The sequence below is a fragment of the Amphibalanus amphitrite genome, unplaced genomic scaffold (genome assembly GCF_019059575.1).
Source record: "Amphibalanus amphitrite isolate SeventyFive unplaced genomic scaffold, NRLGWU_Aamphi_draft 001738F_arrow, whole genome shotgun sequence".
Lineage (NCBI taxonomy): Eukaryota > Metazoa > Arthropoda > Thecostraca > Balanomorpha > Balanidae > Amphibalanus > Amphibalanus amphitrite.
Window position 1 is genome coordinate 29,751 of NW_024883231.1, and position 17,391 is coordinate 47,141.

The window sequence follows — 17,391 nt, forward strand, 5'->3', positions numbered from 1 at the left end:
TCCGTTCCCCATTTTAAGAGTAACTACCACGCCATAGTTGTGTGAGAAACTCTCCCAAACTGCCAAATTACCCACTGCGGAAGCGAAATGCGACCAAAGTCGGGCACGGAAGCGGTCTTACCATACGACGACACGCTTTATTTGCCTGGCATTACGCACCGCACCCCATGATCAGCAGTCCAAGCTTCCCACGGCGCCTCCCCGACAGCCGGTCGCGCCGTTTGGAGACACAAAAACGACCTCCGAGCATACCCAGCAGCGACGCGGGGCTCGGACCATCGGCGCCTGTCCGTCAGCCTGCCATCGCCTATCGCCTATCGCCCATCGCCACATCGCCATCGACGATCGCCCGTCCGCTGGGCCCGTCGCCGCCGAATGTGCCCGTCCGTCGGGGGCAGTCACGTCTGTCGACAGCTACTGCGTGACTCATTTTTAAATGGCACGCTTCCTGGTCTAAACCACATGGAGGAAGCCCGCCCAGCGGCCGTCTGCTTGCCTTAGCGTGGGATATCAGACTGTCCCGCAAAATAACGCACACAGCCGTGTGTGCTAAAGATAGAAGGATAAAAAAGAATTTGTTCGGATCGAGCCTAAAGACAAATCATTTCAGCGCCAGAGTATACTGGACAATTTGCAAAAGCAGCTCATTCTGTGATACCCCGTAGCAACTATAGGTGATGCTCACCAAGGTACGTACAGTTCAGCTCGATACAGCTCTGTCGGTGCTGTTCAGTGACGTCATTGACACTACTGATCTATCAAGACACGACCCGAGATCAGCAGCCGGACGGGCACGCCCATCTAGCGAAATTAGCATTGGCTGGGGAGGACAGCTATCAGTGGGCGGACAGTGGAGAAGACAGCTGACATTACGAGCTGTCTGTATGTCTGTTTGAGACTGTCTACTGCAATTGACAGGACCATATCCTCCCCTCCCTTGGAGGAATAGTCGCCCGACATTGAGACCGCTCCGCAAGGAGCACTGGCACCCGGAGAGGGGGAGGGCGAGCACCGGAGAGGGGAGGGCGACTCGCCGGGGCAGGGAGAGCGGAAGGCACGCGCGCGGAATCGGGAACGAGACATCGACAGGGCGGCGCGGCGGCGGTGGGCGCCGGACGGGACAGGCAGACCGTGGCCTGCCCTCCGCGAGCAGATCACAGAGGACGGAGATGGATGGCTGGACACTGGGGCAGATGACAGAGGGAATTCATCATACGGTCCAGTCGGATTATGGGCGGTGTAAAAACAGGGAACTCGCCTAGATGACAACGAATGAATGCTAGAACGATGGATGCAAAATGAATCAAAGGCATGCTCAAGTCAGAGGTGACTCGCTGCGTTGAGGAGCGCAGTCGTGCATACCAAAGCCACACGTAGGTATTTACACTCATAGGTGCCCGCCTCCATACAGATGACGCTGAAGTGCGATAGTTTCATCGGGGGAGGAAATACAACATTTTGAAATCAAGTAATCCGTTTTATGAAAACCAAACATGCCGCTTCCTCTTCTGACCAAAGAGCGAATCATATCGGCACAGCTGTCATACCAGATAGTGCTGAGCGACCCCGGACATACCGGCTGTCCGTTGTATATCACGCAGAATGGAGATTGGAGACCGCTAGTCCCCGACGTCAAAACGACTGGACATGTGTCGCAGTGCCTCATAACACGACCATAAATCTGCCGCCTTCTGTTGACTCTACCTGTCAGACTTACGGACCTGGTGTCATTGCTTTCGCTATCAACTGTGCGTCAATAGCTTGATTTGGGGCTCGAATAGAGGGAGCGGAGGATGGCCAGCACGAGGAGGGAGGGAGGAGCAGAGGGGTGGGAGGAGACCCGAGTCGTGGCGCGGTTGACGACCCGGGTCCAGGGGGAGGGGACCGGGCTTCGGCCGAGGCGAGAAAGACACGCACAGTACACAGGCCGCAAAACAGGTCGGGCAGTCCAAGGCGCGCGCTCAGAGGCGGCGGACAGTGCGGAAGTGTGGAAACGAAGCGACTGGCTGTGGAAAACGATCCCCTCCCACCCTCCCCAATAACAACTTTCAATCCAAAAATACCGTCCTATAGACACACTCGTCGTCGGCCTAAGTCTTGTTATCGATCATGATATGAACGATAACGCGATTTGGGTGCAGACGGCCATCAACAGCCAATACTGGACAACAGATCTGGGGAGCGTACGGTATGAGACACCCTATTCAGTAATAGGGCCCGCCTATTGCTGTTTTTAGGTCGAATCACGAGTATAGTCCGCCTGTCGCAATGTTCACTACATAGCACTGAGTACAGATGGTGTCAAAGCCGGTCCTGACTTAGTCGCCGGCGTTTTGGCGAATTCACCTCGGGTAAACAGCCGCGGGCGCGCAGCGGGCTCAACAAACAGACCGGGTCGCGGCCCGACTGCAGCACAAATACACACGGGCGCGGCTCGCCGGCGGCGACGATAAAGACGGGAGCGCGTTTATTTACCGCGCGACGCGCTATCGACGCCGGCACTGATTGGTCATCCGGCCGGCCACGTCACAGCGCAACGCCCGCCATGTTGATTCGCGGCCCAGACGGCTGTTTTGGCAGCGGACCGCCACGCACGCCGTCCTAATTAGACACGGTGATTTCAGACGGGGCGCCGATAAATCAGCTGCGACTGGCCAGTGGTTAGCGCCACGGCCGTGCACCTGATGGCCTGTCGTTCCGGTGATGGGTTAGTCATGCACCGGCCATGGAGGGCCGCCACGTTCTGTGGCCCACTGCAAAGGCGAGCACCGACAAATAGGGCACGTCGTTATGCTTTGCTGCAATGGCGTGCAATTTCTCCTAATTGGTCACAGGGTGAAAACACGAGCTGGTTTAATTTTGTTGCCGAGCCTGGCACTGCAAACATTGACGAGTGATTGGAGAAAGTGAACTATAAACGATATAATCGGTGAACGTGGACCGCCATCGACGTTCGCGGCTATATTTGCAGCGGGGCGCGGCTGTACTCACTGATGTCGAACTGGTGTGACGTCACTGCACAGAAGACGATGACCAGCAGTGGACTGTGCAGCAGGCGGGCCATCATCCGCTTCACATGTCCACCCAGCGACCAGCTGTGGGGAAGAGGAGAGAGAGGGTCAATACAAGCATTGACCATTAGAAAGCGAAGCGCCAGTCACACGAGTGGCGGCTAATATGAGTAATTAACCCTCGCCGGACCTATTGGTTTTCTACATACGCGCCGGCCGAGGGGGGAGGGCGGGTACGACCCCCCCCCCCCTCGCCGTTTCGCCTCTGGTGGAGCTAGCGCGTCGCGGAAAAAACGAGCGTGTGCGCCGTTACGAGACGCAGAGATTGGTACCCGATTTTAAGGTCCTAGGTTAACCGGTAACCTCTGAGGTCAGGTCAAGTGCCCCAGGGTACGGTTCAGTTTTTGGTGAATAACTTCGCAAAAAAAGGCCGCAGAGCCGCGATTTTGGCAGCATCGTGTTCGCCTCGCTCAGGCGCGTCGAATGATATACTTTTTGTTCGGGTCAGGTCAACTTAGGGTGTTGACCTCAGGTCAAGGTCCGATCAGCACCCCCAGGTCACGAAGTTGGTCGAAAGAGGTCATGTTGCATATCATTCGATTCGGCAGGTCTTCCTGAGTCCATTGGTGGCTTTCTCGACTGGCTAGCTCATTTTGATCGGGAGTTATTGACGAAAAACGAATATGACCTTGATGACGTCATAAATGACGTCACAGAAGGTCAACATTGCAAAAGTGATGCATCTTACCTTGCAAGGAGTGCATCAAATCACGATTCTGTGTGCTTGAGATAGTTGGAGATCGTTCCCGGCGCCAGAATAGCAGTTTTCATTTTTCCCCATTGACTTATAATGGTGAGGTCACGAAAATGACCTGACCTCATATGACCTTTAGGAAAAATCCGAGATATACAAGTTGTGAGACTCATAATGGATACTAGATCCTGCAAGTTTCATTTCCCTGTGACATCTCCTCTGGCAGTGAGGGCGTTGCGAAGTTGCGACATCTGAAGACCGTGCAGAGGTTCACTTATGACGTCATAGGTCAGTGACCTGACCTGACCCAAAAATGCGGTTGGTTTCAAAAGATGCGGCTTGGATCAAAGGTTAGGTATGCCAAGTTTCAGCTCTCTATCGCCAGCGTGTTCGGAGCTATCGCGAAAAAACCCTATGGGGGGGCGGCACCCGTCCCCCCCCCCCTCGGCCGGCGAGGGTTAACAATGCTCATTGACTATCAGTCGCGGGCGAGAAAAAAGGGGTCTTCGCACAGAGACAGGGATATTTGGATGTGATTTGAGACGGCCAGCCTCGAACAGAGTCTGGACGAGAAAAACAAAAGACAGTTCGTCGAGCTAAAGGAACGAAATGAACAAAGTGAAAGGTAATTATCGTCAACAGTGCTGAAGACAGATGACGTACAAATTTCAATAAAATGTAGGAGTTGGTGGAGAAAAGAAAATGAGAGGCAGAGCCTTCACAAAATGAGTCAGGACAACCACCCGGAAGACAAATAAAAGGCAAAGGCAAAACAACAGATATCATAGGATGGGATATGGACAACCAATGTAAGGACGACACTCGGCTGCAAGCACTGACACGACGAGAGACATAACACAGACGTTTGTCTTCATCAGCCGCCGCACCAGCCGCAATGTCCGGCCTTCCATCAAACCCTTATCACAACGGCACAGGCTAAGCTTAATGATCACCACCTCACAAATCACAATCAGCCAGACGGATTGAAACTAAGCACCTCAGCCGATGTATGTAACTCGCGCCTTCCGTGGTCACTGACGCCCACGAGAGCTTTCATGCACTTCTGTCATGCAACATCTCGCCGGGTCTCGCAATCCAGCCGCCCGCTGTTCGTCCATTCATCGAAGCTCAAATCGTGACTCAGTCGATGGCCTCGGACGAATTGTGTTCGTGGTACGTGCAGGAATGTGGAAAAGTGTCAGCCGACCGGCCTGCAGCCTCGTGCTGTGTCCCCAGGCCGCTATTTACAGCCAAGGCCAAATACATTTTGCAACACAAGGATTCAGCATCACGCCTTGTAACCATGCGGCAAGATAACTAATGCCGCCTCCATTCAGTCTGAAGTCACCAACTCGGCGGGAGCCCATCAGCGATCGGCGCCCCAGAAATAGCCGAGCCAGTTCACCGGTTTACTCGCGCTCGGTCGGTAAACACAGCACGGGCGGCACCAGTGCGGCGCCGTGGTGCTCGGGAAGTGGACATCCGGGGCGCCGCGTGTCCCCAGCACCTTACAGCGGCACCCCGGCGGCTTCCCACACACGCGCCTCCCAGCACGGCCGCCGTGCGCTCTACAACCGGCACGCCCCCGCGCCAGGCGCACAACACGCGCCGCGCGCCGACGGCGAAGGAATGAGGCGCGATGATGTGCTTAATGAAGTGATCGTTTCCGCCAGCTTCCTCGGCGCAGCAGGAATCTGCTCTGGTCGCGCACTGGCGCCCAAAGACAGGGCGAAGTGACGATGAGGTGATGTTTACCCATTATTACCAAAAGTCCTTCGATTGCTGAGAGGCTACGCGAGGGCATTAGACACCACCAAGGTTTCCGGCTTAGAGGCCTAAAACTCATTGTCTTGCTTAAAGACATCCCACTGATATGATTTCGAAATACGGCATTAAGCCTGGCAACTCCGAAAAGCAAATAAAAATGAATACATAAATAAAATGTGAGATACGTCTCCTACGCACATTGCGTTGTGATTCCGCTGTGTGCCCATCCGTTCCACATCGGCAGTGCTATTCGCGTCTCTTCAAAATCCCATTTACCAAGGCATCATAGGATTGCATCGCATCTGGTCTGGCAACTTCTTGTATGCGACACAGCAATAACACAATGCTGGTACCGTTAGGAACAGGGCCGCGGATACAACTGCGAGGAAGAGTCACGGCTCCAATCGACCAAACGGCCGATGATTTCAGGAAGATATCGTGTCTGGTGGCCGTCCTGCACTCAAAACTTTTTTACTTCCTCCTGGAGGGTTCATTTTCATCAAACCAGCAAGATACGAGTATATTGAAAGGGTAACTCTTTGCTACCATTATGTGCATAGTAACGGTACGTGGTTAATGTGACCTTATTCGCCAGCGAAGAGTATTATTACCATGTAAATATCAATATTACTCTCGCGATCCAGAACATCACGAAAACTCTTTCCTTCTGGGTATCGTGACTCGTGTACAGATAGTCGTTTCATGCGTGGATCTTGTTTACCCTCGTGAAGATGATATTTGAAATGGAATCACTCAGCCAATCAGAAACGAGATCGGCCGTTTGCGGTTTGAAGGCCGCGCGCATCTGTCAGTTTTCGGCCGTTGGTCTCCGAGAGAGGATGTGAGCAGTGTCGGTGCCGAGCGGCGTGGCCGTTGGTGATTGTGCTTGCGTGTTGTTCATCGCCTATAGAGCCTCTGTGGACATTTTATTGTAAGTACCGATGTGCTAGAGCATTGCATGCCGTTGAGTGGTGCTAATTTGACCTGGTTAACAGGACCCCGTGCACGGCCACGTGGCCTAGGTTGTGAGTACGTACATTAATTTTGTTGTGATGCTACAAGTTTATGCATTTTGTTGGTGACTTTGAAAAAGCCTTGCACTGTAGTGATCCAGTCTCATTATCTCACGCAGACGGGCGACCACCCAGGAACGCCGTCGCTCTCTTCAAATATTGTGCGCTGTGCCTTATCCAATATGAGGGCGCTGAATGTCTTGTATTCACATTCAAAGTGCATTCAAGTTGTATCGTGGTGTTTATCTACCGCTTGTGCATTGCTGAACGCTTCGTATAAATTCGTATGCATAAGTGAAGAGTCTCACAATGTTCATGGCTGGTGTGCCCCTCGTATTGTTTGTACGGAAGCCAAATATACATTGTTGCTCTGAAGCAAGCGTCTGTGAGTCTGTTACCATCCTCTGGGGGGTTTACACTAAAGGAAAGAGTAAACATTACCATGTGACAAAGGGTGGCCAGAAGAATATACTCTCTGTAGGAGGGTAAAGCACAGAGCAGATGATGCGTTACTCCCTAGAAAAGGGTTCCGTTTAAGATTTACCCTTTCAAAGAGTGTAACCCAAAAAATGTTACACTCTAGACAAGAGTAAATCAAAAGAGTTTACCATTCAGAAGATGGTAAAAAACGTCTGTGTGTCATGTTACCCCTCCCTGGCGAGTTCACTCTTCATGAAAGAGTAAAATTGACCATCTGGAAGGTGGTAAAAAACGTCTGTGTGTCAAGCTACCATGCTATGGCGGGCTTACCCTTCAGGAAATGGTAAAAAAGTTTTCAGTGTGTGACGTTGTTAGGGCGTCTGCTGACGACTCCGGGCCAATGCCTGGGTGTTTGCGCCCGTGGCAAAGCGATTCATCCCGGATTCGGGCCGCTCGGGGGATCGCTTTCACCCCACCGTTGACAGACACGTTTCTGACAGGGGCGGAAGGCATGAATGCATCGGCGACGAAGTCTGACAATAGATCGGTCTGTTTTTCAGTGCCCGTCCAGCGACTCGGATAAACATTGCTGACAGTCTGATGTGCGGCAGCCGGCGGGGCTGGGGAGGACATGTAATTCAGATCCTCGTCAAGGGACGCCCCGAACGGCCTCAGTGCCTGACACCAGACGGCTGGTCGCCACGCCGAGGCTCAGTCTTCGACCTCTTCACCCCGTATTTACTGCGTCCACCCTCCTGCGCCATGTTATCTCTGGCTGAAATGGAGAACGGAGGGAGATCGCTCGCAGGGTGAGCAGGTCACTAAGAAAGGCGGCAGTCCCCATCTCACCTCTGACCCGCTAGTTTGTTCTTGGTTGACCCGAGCCTGAGTCCTGACTTCCATGGGCACCAGCCAGGAGGGTGGAAGGCTAGGACGCCGGACTCCCATCTGCCCACTATGGTGTGGGGCCGTGACCTTTTGACCTGGTCCCTGTCCTTCACACGCGCGACACGGTCTCTGACTGGGACCGGCGAGGGGCCGAGCGCGCAGGAAGGGTGAAAGGGGAGCGCCGGCCGCCCGCGGCGCCGGCAGCGGGTGCAGATGGCTGTCGGACCACGCGTGGCATCCGGTGGGGGCCGCCGCGACGCACACGTGCGCTACTAATGAGACGGCAGCGCGCTCGACGCCAAATATAACACCACGGGCCATGCGCAATTATCGCGCAGTCACTTACGGCCGCAAACGTAACCCCACCACCGGCAGTCCGGATGTGTTCTCACGGGCTACAAACAGCGCTGCTTAGGTCACTTAGGAGGCTCGCAAGCTGAAGGATGACATTTCGCGTTATTTTGAGTTCTGACAACAATGTCTTCTGCCCAAGTCACTTGGACTGGCGTCTCGACGCACAACATGCAATCGCTTACTCCGAAATGTAGGCTCCAAAGCATCAAGTCACAACACCACCGTAACCTGACCTATACTGCCTCTCATATAGGGCCCATCTCTTGGCAAGCCGTTCCACCACCCAGTCCCTCTATGTTCCGATGGAACAGGGCGCTGTGGCGTTCGTTGCAGAATCGGTGATCTGTGGTAATCAGCCCCAGTGGCCCGTCCATTGCCAGCCTGTCCTATCTGGGGACAGAGAGTGAGTGCCGGACATCCGCGCCCGGACCGCAGCCGAGCCGGGTAATTAGCTTAATTCCAGCGGCGCGGTGGCAATTAGAATCGGCCGAGGCGCAGAGGGTGTATCCGCGGTCAGCTAACCCGACCCAGCAATGACCATACATCACTGGGCGCGTACGGGTTGTCGAGGCTCACAAAAGAAATTACCTCTGGGAGGATCCAATTATCTGGAGACTCAGGCTGGGTCAATAGACGAGTCGGTTGTGAGGAATGGTCTTCGTCCTTATACTGAGAACAATGACTGCTGGGTTTCCGTAAAAATAGCACCGAGTGTCCGTGGCTCAAGAACTTTTCTGTTTTCTCGGATTGTTACCTACGTTTTTCTTGTTATTAATGGCCCCGATAAAACAAGCGTAGTTACTTATTTTGTTAAAGTTAATTAACTAAATTTGTCACAGCAACGATTCCATGCAGGACAGAAAACCTGAACAATATTGGTCATCCTCTTTCTCTCAATGCGATAAACAAAGCACTTCCAACCGAACACATTCGCGACGTCCCCAAAGCATTCCAGGCGGCTTCAGCTGGAGTAATTAGAAGCCACAGCGAACAGTGACCAGTGTCCTAGCCGATGATATCCGCAGAAGAGCGGGTGAAAGCCTGTACTGGGTGCGCCTGCTTGCGCTCAGCACGCGCTCCGCAGTTTCACGTCTGCGCCGAGATCGGCGCGAGCGAGTCGTTTTTGCCGTCGGTTGCAGCGGCGGGTCGGCGCGGCGCTGGCTCGGCTGCGGCTGTTGTTTGTCTTCAAAAATCGTTATTTCTCCCGACAGGCGGCAGCGACGCTGATTTTAATTGGGCTGCCGCAGACCAGAAAGGATTGGCTCTGCGCGTCGTCTTGCCGCTGTCGCCGTGCCCGAGGCGCTCTCGGGACGAGGTCAATAGAGGCGGCGCGGGCCGGCCAGATTGGCCTCTCGGCGGCGGACCGTGCCGGACGGTCAGCAAACGCGGCTCAGCGTGCAGCAACGAGGCCGACAGTGTGCCCAGGGGGGCGGGTCGACCGACTGTATACACCGCCGGCGATCGGAGCAAACAGCGACCGATGGAGGCGGCGACGGTCCCGGCGCCTCGGCGACGCGGGGAGGGGCGGCGGAGGTGCCTGCTCGGTGCCAGGGCCGGGTGGGATGTTTACGCTACCCGAAATCAGGAACGGCACCGGTCGAGGCGACAGCGCCACCCGCGGGTCCGGTGTCCACACCATCCCGACCCACTGCTGGCATGGCGAACGAGTTTCGTGATCGTCCAAAACCCCAGCGAGAGCAGAGGATGGAGCACTCGTGAGTCATTCAACAGACGGCGGTGCATGTCACCAGCTCTGCAGCGCTCTGCAGGCGCCCGCTGAGAGACGGGAAGTGGTGTCATGGTGCCCGCTGGTCAGCGGGCAGCGCCGCGGAAGGGCGAGTCGTCATGGAGGACATTAGCACGCTAACGCGATAGGGGTTCGTGGTGGCCGATGGAAGGGTGGCTTTGTCGGGATTCTTGGAGGCACGCTGTTGAAGAGGCGATTAAGTGTGACTTATCCGTTCGCATGGTAGCGACTAAATGAAGAGGGTCGTTATCGGATAAAATATTGTCATGTTCGCAGTCATCGCGATTTATAGGGCGCATCCTTATGAGTCAAGCCGGGTTCGCTCGAGGCGTGACGCAAGGTAAAGTACATGAAAATGTGAGGCACCATTCACGATATGTTCATAATAGAAAGCATAGTAGAAAGATAAAATATAAACCTCTTACATGAATCATGATTTTATGAGACACCGTACATAACGGAATAAAACATCTTCCACATGTCAAGCAGGAGACACCTCATTCAAATAGAGCTCAGCTTTTTGAAACAACAGCAGCTGTTGCACTCTCGTAGAACTATTTTCTGATGAACTTTAATTGCCGCCTTATTCGTATCTACCAGACTTCATCCGTAACCCATCTGTATAAAGTTTCTCCTGAACTCCAAATGTTAAATCTGAAGTGAAGCAATCTACTCTTGCACTCATCAGTCCCACTTCAGATGCCTCCCCTCTCGCACTATTCATCCACTTCACCCTCCCGTGAATCAGTGATCGCCCTCCAGCCCTCTCATCCGCGGTCCTCTGTCGCTGCGCCTCCTCACTATCCCTTCATTCGCCGCTCTGCCCCAGACCAAAGCCGATTTCCACTCAGCGCGGCCGCCGCCGTTTTGTTCGCTAATGGTATTATCTCACCGGCCGAATAAGTGGCTGACCGGCACGCTGCGGCGAGCGCGGCGCGCGAGCGGGTTTCCGCGGCGGAAAAGGCGCGCTCGTGTCCCGCCGCGCGCCGCGATCGTATCGCTGGCCGGTTGGAGAGCGGCGGACGGGGTCTGGGCTGCAGAGACAGCAGCGGGGACGGCTGAGCGGCGACAGAAGACGGCTGGGGCGGCAGCGGACACGGCTGGGGCGGCGGCGGACACAGCTGGGGTGGCAGAGGACAGAACTGGGGCAGCAAAGGACACGGCTGGAGCCGCGGCGGCGGACACGGCTGATGTGGCTGGTGACAGCAGCGAGAGGACTTGGGTGAGAAAAGTGTAGAGACCGCAACGGAAACGACTGCGCAACGGAACGGAAGCGAGAGAGGCGGTGACGTGCTGGACGGAAGTCGGCGAAACTGCTCGAGCCCCTGGGCGGAACAAGAGACATGTTCCGGCTGTCATAAAGCACCATGAATCCTGCGGATCACTCAGTCTCCCCAGATACACAAACCAACTGTCACGCCGGCTTCTGTTTGGCATCTCTTCACACCACGCAAAGGCCCACGCTCAGCCGAACATTCCTCCCCCACACCCGTTCAGCTGAGGTCGGCGTCCGGAGTACCCACTGCACCCGGGCCTCTTCTTATCTACCACACTCCAGCTGAGGTGCGGGGTCTGGGCCCGTTCGAATCGCCATAGTTTATTTCCCAGATCGATAACCAGACCGGAGATGCTGGTCAGCCATCCCGGCGAGATAACGTAATGAATGCCGCATCAATGCGGTCGTGGTTCGCTCATGGTGGCTGACCAAGAACGACTCTGGAACGTGTCCGTGGTGATTATCCTAGGCATCCCCTTGGCATGATTACTGACAGATGATAGCTCTTCGTTACGTCATCAAATGGAAATGTTTTCCTATTGAGTTTGGTGACTGGTAAGGTAGGGTTTCGTGTCGCATGCTACCGCGTTTCGATGTTACCGGAAGTCTTAGCGGAAAATACAACAAAAAGGGCAGAAAAAGTGTCCATAATGCTGCAGCAGGAAGTCACTAATCCTTCGATAACGACCAGATTGCTGTACCACATTCAGCTGTAACGACCAGATTGGACGACAGACGTTTTAAAACGATTAAATCACCCAAAATCTATCTTGAACAAAGACCAGAATCTGTACAGAAGCTCAGTATTTGCGTGTTGACAGAAGCGTCGTGTATTCGAGTTCTACGGATCCAATAAACGTGCTAAATCCTTGCTTGCAAGGTGTTCTACGAGTTGTTATAATACCAATAATCCCGACAATATCTTGCTAACAGAGAGAAGCAGACCTTTCACCATGTCGGTATTTAGATTGCAGAAAAATCAAATATCTTCAATTAAACTTTTCAGCCAGCTGACCCGCAACTCACCCACCCATCCACAAACTAAAGGCCACCCAGGACTCAGCTCATTAACCAAACACGACGTCATCAACTTCCAAGAACAACGTCATCAGGTTTTGAGGACGACGTCATCATCGGTAGCCGATCGGGATCTCACAATCTCTGCGCAGCGAGCGCCATGAGTCACCGATTCAAGAAAGGCCATCTGATGAACACCCGGGCCCGCGGTGGCACGATTCTTCTGTCTGACAGCCGGCAGCGCGGCAGTCGCAGCTCGTCAAAAATAGCGCTTTGTTTTCGGATGACATCATCGTGAGGGGTGACATCACGACTTCGCACGGAAGGTGGCCGGGCAAATCGTGCAGTCACGTTCGGTGACATCCGGTGTTCAGCAGCCATCGATTCGGGCCGGCCCGCCGCGCTGGCCGGAGAGGTCACGCGCTGGCCCATCACGCCACACTCCCCGGAGTCGTGTCTTTAGGTCACGGAGGTCAAGGAGGTCACAGCGGTCGCCGTCGGCACGACATCTAGTGACTGGCGATCACCAGACGGTTAACAGCCACGAAGAGCTGCTATTACATGTTTATTGAACCGAGTTGGTGATCTGACCTCTCCCGGTGCAGGTTACTCCGTGACCTGGTGACCTCTCCGCGTGACCGGTGACCTCGAGCAGCAGGGGTCAGCAGCTCGTCGGTAGGTTTCGTGTCAGGGAGCGGCCAGGTAATGGGCCTGTTCCGGCCGGCCCGTCGAGCTCCGGGAGCCGGACAGTGGCGTGCAGCTCGGTACCGACAGTGGCAGCATGACCAGCCTAGTTCACGTCCAATTTCACAGGCTTGGTGACACAAAAAGTCTCAAGAACACAGCTCGGGCGTCAAGGCCTACCTATAGCTGGGTCTTAGTGACATCATTAATGTCATGCATGTTTGTGCACAAGCAAATAACTACATGTGACTGCGTTTGAGTTATGAAAATCCCTAATGCTTCGCCAAGAACATTGGAGCATTCATCCATACTGGGCCCCGGTCTTCAGCTCCAACACCCACACATTCACGTCGGCACCAGGTAAAAACTGTACCGCCGCGAGGCGCTCGCGGCGCGCGAGCGGCGATTGAAGCAGCGCCACGACTGCCACCAGACGCCGCGACGTTAACGGCGCTTTTTGCGCGTCAAGCTCGGCGCAAAACCCTTTTCGGGCCGCGGCGGTGGCGACGACAGACGGCGGCGGGGGTGGGCCGGGTGTACGGGAGCGCCTGGTTAGCTCTGCACAGGCCGTGCGCCAGAGCTGAAGCACGAGAGACGAGAGGGCCGCCGGCGCGGCGCCGCAGAAAGCTAGTGATCAGTTCACGCTTCACTGGCTCAGAGAGTGAACCAGTACTACATAGTGGGATGTGTTGGGAAAGGGCTAAATTACGTCACCTCTCACCGTTCAACGGCAGCTTGGCGCAGCAGCACAGCCTTTGCAGAGTTCTGTTCACAGCCTTCGTCCTTCGATGCTTCTCCATAACCGTGCAGATTGTCACTTCGCGCACCATATGAGGTGACAACCTCTCAGCATACAAACCACCACAGGCCGTTCGAACCTTGTCGAGGAGTTCCACTCCGGCATAGTGAGCGACCACAACTCGACCCGCACACGGAAGCACCATACCCTCGGCCACCTTTCACACGCCTCGTCGCCTGACAACGGGGCGATATGTCTCCCATCCGATCGCCGGCGCCGCCCACCGGTGTCGATGAACCGCGACTGCACGCGATGGCGGGGACACTGATGGCCCTCCCGGTCCCTCCCGGTCCAGGAACGGGACACAGACGGCGTTCCCACGGCGGCGGAGGAACCCTTCCGGGGAGGGTGGGGGACAAAGCCGGTCATTACTAAAACTGGACAATGGCGGCGGGTTGGGGAGGGTGGCCACGGCGACGGTGATGGTGGCTGTGACGATGACGGCGACGGTGACTGTGATGCTATGAAAAATATCAATATTTTAATGGGAACAATTGAAATCCCGAAGCACTCGATCTATATCTAATAGCGTAATTGATTGCAATCAATTCTCCCAAATATTTCTCTGTACAGCTACGACCTCAGCTACGACACTATCAAATGTTCGTTCTCGCAGTCCTGAACAAAGACTGAAAGTCATTTCACTCTCCCAGAGTCGCAGCTCTCAGCGCCGCAATCACTCTCTGCAGGTCCTTGATGACGTCGCCATGATTCTGCAGGCCGATCAATGATCAGTTAAGGATCAGGCGAGGATAGAGAAATGCTGATGAGATCAGACACTTCAGAGCCGCCCGGTTCTTAATTAAGAAGACTGGCGGCGGGGCTTCCTGGGCGCCCAGCAGCTGAAAAGCTCGACTCCTTATAAACAATCGAGCGCTGGAGAAAGTTGGGACAACTCTGTTAGCAGGAGAGGGTGAGGGACGGTCACATGGGACGGGGTAGGGTGGCGGGTCAGGTAAATTGGAGAGTGTAAACAAACAGATAACCGTGTGGACAGACACAACGGTAAACACGCACGGCTCCTGACAACGATACACAAACGCAGACGGAAAGAAATGTGAAAGGCGCCGGGAGTAGCCGAGTGCGGACTGGTGTCAGCCAGCTGTCATCAGCGCGGCATGAGAACATTTCCGTTGAGCCAATCGATCAAATATTTTCGTACCGGGACAGTACCATATAAACCAATGAATAACCCAGGGGGAAAAGTATGATATTTTCCAACTGACCAAAAGCAAGAACGTACGGTTTCAATGAAGTTATAAACTACAATTTCAATCCGGAAATCACACCAACGTGGCCAGACTTTCAGTAATGACAGTTCGTCATTCTGGTGCGGTCAACCGATGCGAAATTCGTCGCTGATTAATTACCCAGGTCGGCGCCGTGATAGGCTTCCAGTGAACCTCATTATGCCTCCAGATTGTTCGACTAATGTGCCGCGAAACCAATGCAGCCCAATCAATGATCGGCCGTCGTCCGGCCGCTGCCAGTAGGAGGTCGGCCACGCGAGCTCGGTCGGAACGGCTGAGTTCATGCCAGGCACGTAGCTAGGATTTGGCCAAGGGAGGGGCGGAGGAATCCCGGGGGCCTCCTTTCTACAGAGGGCCTCCTCCCTAAAGGGGCCTCCTTTCTACAGAGGGTCTCATGCCTACATACAACATAATGCAGACTTTTGTTCAGCTTTCAGGCCAGCGCACTGGTATGTTTCTTTATTCTTCCCGCTGCAGCGGTAAGAAACATACGCATACCACAAGTCTCCGAGGGGCATGGTAACTGGCAAAAAAAAAAACTCGGGCGCCGGCGCACTGTAGGCCGCAGCCTGAAAAAGCGCTAGAAATTCCCCCAAACTGACTGTCCGCAATATGAACAAAATAGGTATCATTTAATCCCAAATTGATCGAAGAATACGATTCCGATGCTAGTTTTGCCCTAAAGTCAAAATTGAGGTCGTCAGTTGTCACCAAACACAAGACAATTTAGACTCTCTATAGGGCACCACATTTACCGATTTTAATGATGAACTTAAGTGGTAATTTATTAGTTGACCAATCGTCGTTTTGAACGAAATTTCCTGTCAGACTAGTTCAGGGCACTGTTGTTCACTGTGCCAACATCATTCTGACATATTGCATTGCTTTTCTGCAAGATAAGCTAGCTGTTTGCAAGCAGCTGCAAGACGTAATTTAAAATCATATCCAATTTTTTGATTAGACTTTTATAAAAACGTTATTTCGAGCGGCTAAAAATGAACATTTTATACTAGCCTCTGATTACTCATCTTTTGTTCCATATAGGTGCTTTGCTGCTTTTCCCTGCTACTTTTCGAGATATGCGCCAGTAAACCACATGATGTAGGGGCAATTGTCACCTCGCCGCTCTACTGAAGGCCCGACGCTCTTTAAAACGCTGGAAGTTGTGAAAAACAAACGCTTATAATCTAAATAAAATATATGTCCCTGAGCTCAGAATTGATCAACGCACACAATGCTGTCAACATTTCTGGGCCAAACTAAAAAATTCAGTCATTATTAACCCCTAAACACAAGTCAGTGATAATTAACAACAACTTGCTCTTTAGTTAGCCTTTTTGAGAAATGTTATTTCGAGCCGCTAAAAATGGCCATGCCATACAAACCACCAATCATCTTTCTGTCATGCCCTACTCGCAATTTTTGCTAATGCCTGCTACTCTTCGAGGTCACGTGACCTCACCATTAAAAGTGAATGGGGCAATAAGGAAACTGTTGTTTTTGCGCATGGAATGATTTCAAACTATCTAAAGCACACGGAATCGTGATTTCGTACACTCCTTGCAAGATCCGATGCTTTACTTTTGCATTTTTGACCTTCCGTGACGTCATTTATGACGTCACACCGGTCATAGGAGTTTCTCGTCAATAACTCATGATCAAATTGAGCCAGCGACTCGGGAAAGCCACCAATGGACTCGGGAAGACCTCCCGAATCGAATGATATGCGATACGACCTCCTTCGATTAAGTTCGTGGCCTGATGGGCTCTGAACTGACCTTGACTCGAGGTCAATACCTTAAGTTGACCTCACCCGAACAAAAAGTATACCATTTGACGCGCCTAAGCCAGGCAAACACGATGGTGCCAAAATCGCTGCTCTGCGGCCATTTTTTGCGAAATTATTTGCCAAAAACCAAACCCTACCTTGGACTTTTTGACTTCACCTCAGAGGTTACCGGTTGACCTGGGACCTTAAAATCGGGTATCAATCGTTCCGCCTTGAAACGGCGCACACGCTTGTTTTTTCCGCGAGGCTCTAGCTCCATTAGGGGCGAAACGGCAAAAAGGGGTCGTACCAACCCTCCCCCCCTCGGCCGGCCGAGGGGGTGGGGGGTCCGACAATAGGTCCGGCGAGGGTTAAGCAGCCCCACTTCGTTTTTAGCATGTTTGCTTGTCACTGAGATCAACAACTCAATCACAAATAATTTCTAGCACTTTTCCGGACCCCCGGCCCAGTGTGCGGCGGCGGCGGCGGCGGCGGCCGGACCGCAGCAGGAGGGGGAGGATCTGCGAGGAATGGGTAGATACTGGATGACGGTCAGAGTAACACTTCGTGTATTATCATATATCGTTCAAGCGCTTAACCGTATTCCGGGCGGGCTCTGAAAGACTTCTTGGAGGTAAGCTAT

General features: G+C 53.4%; 1 protein-coding gene across 1 annotated transcript in view; it reads right to left on the reverse strand.

Annotated features, from left to right (window-relative positions):
* Positions 1 to 17,391, reverse strand: part of LOC122374920 (discoidin domain-containing receptor tyrosine kinase B-like) — a gene marked incomplete at its 3' end in the record, with an annotated part of 55,587 nt that overhangs the window by 25,885 nt on the left and 12,311 nt on the right. The window contains exon 2 of the mRNA XM_043353979.1: positions 2,992 to 3,095. Coding sequence (XP_043209914.1) covers positions 2,992 to 3,067 — 76 coding nt within the window. The remainder of the gene's footprint in view (positions 1 to 2,991; positions 3,096 to 17,391) is intronic.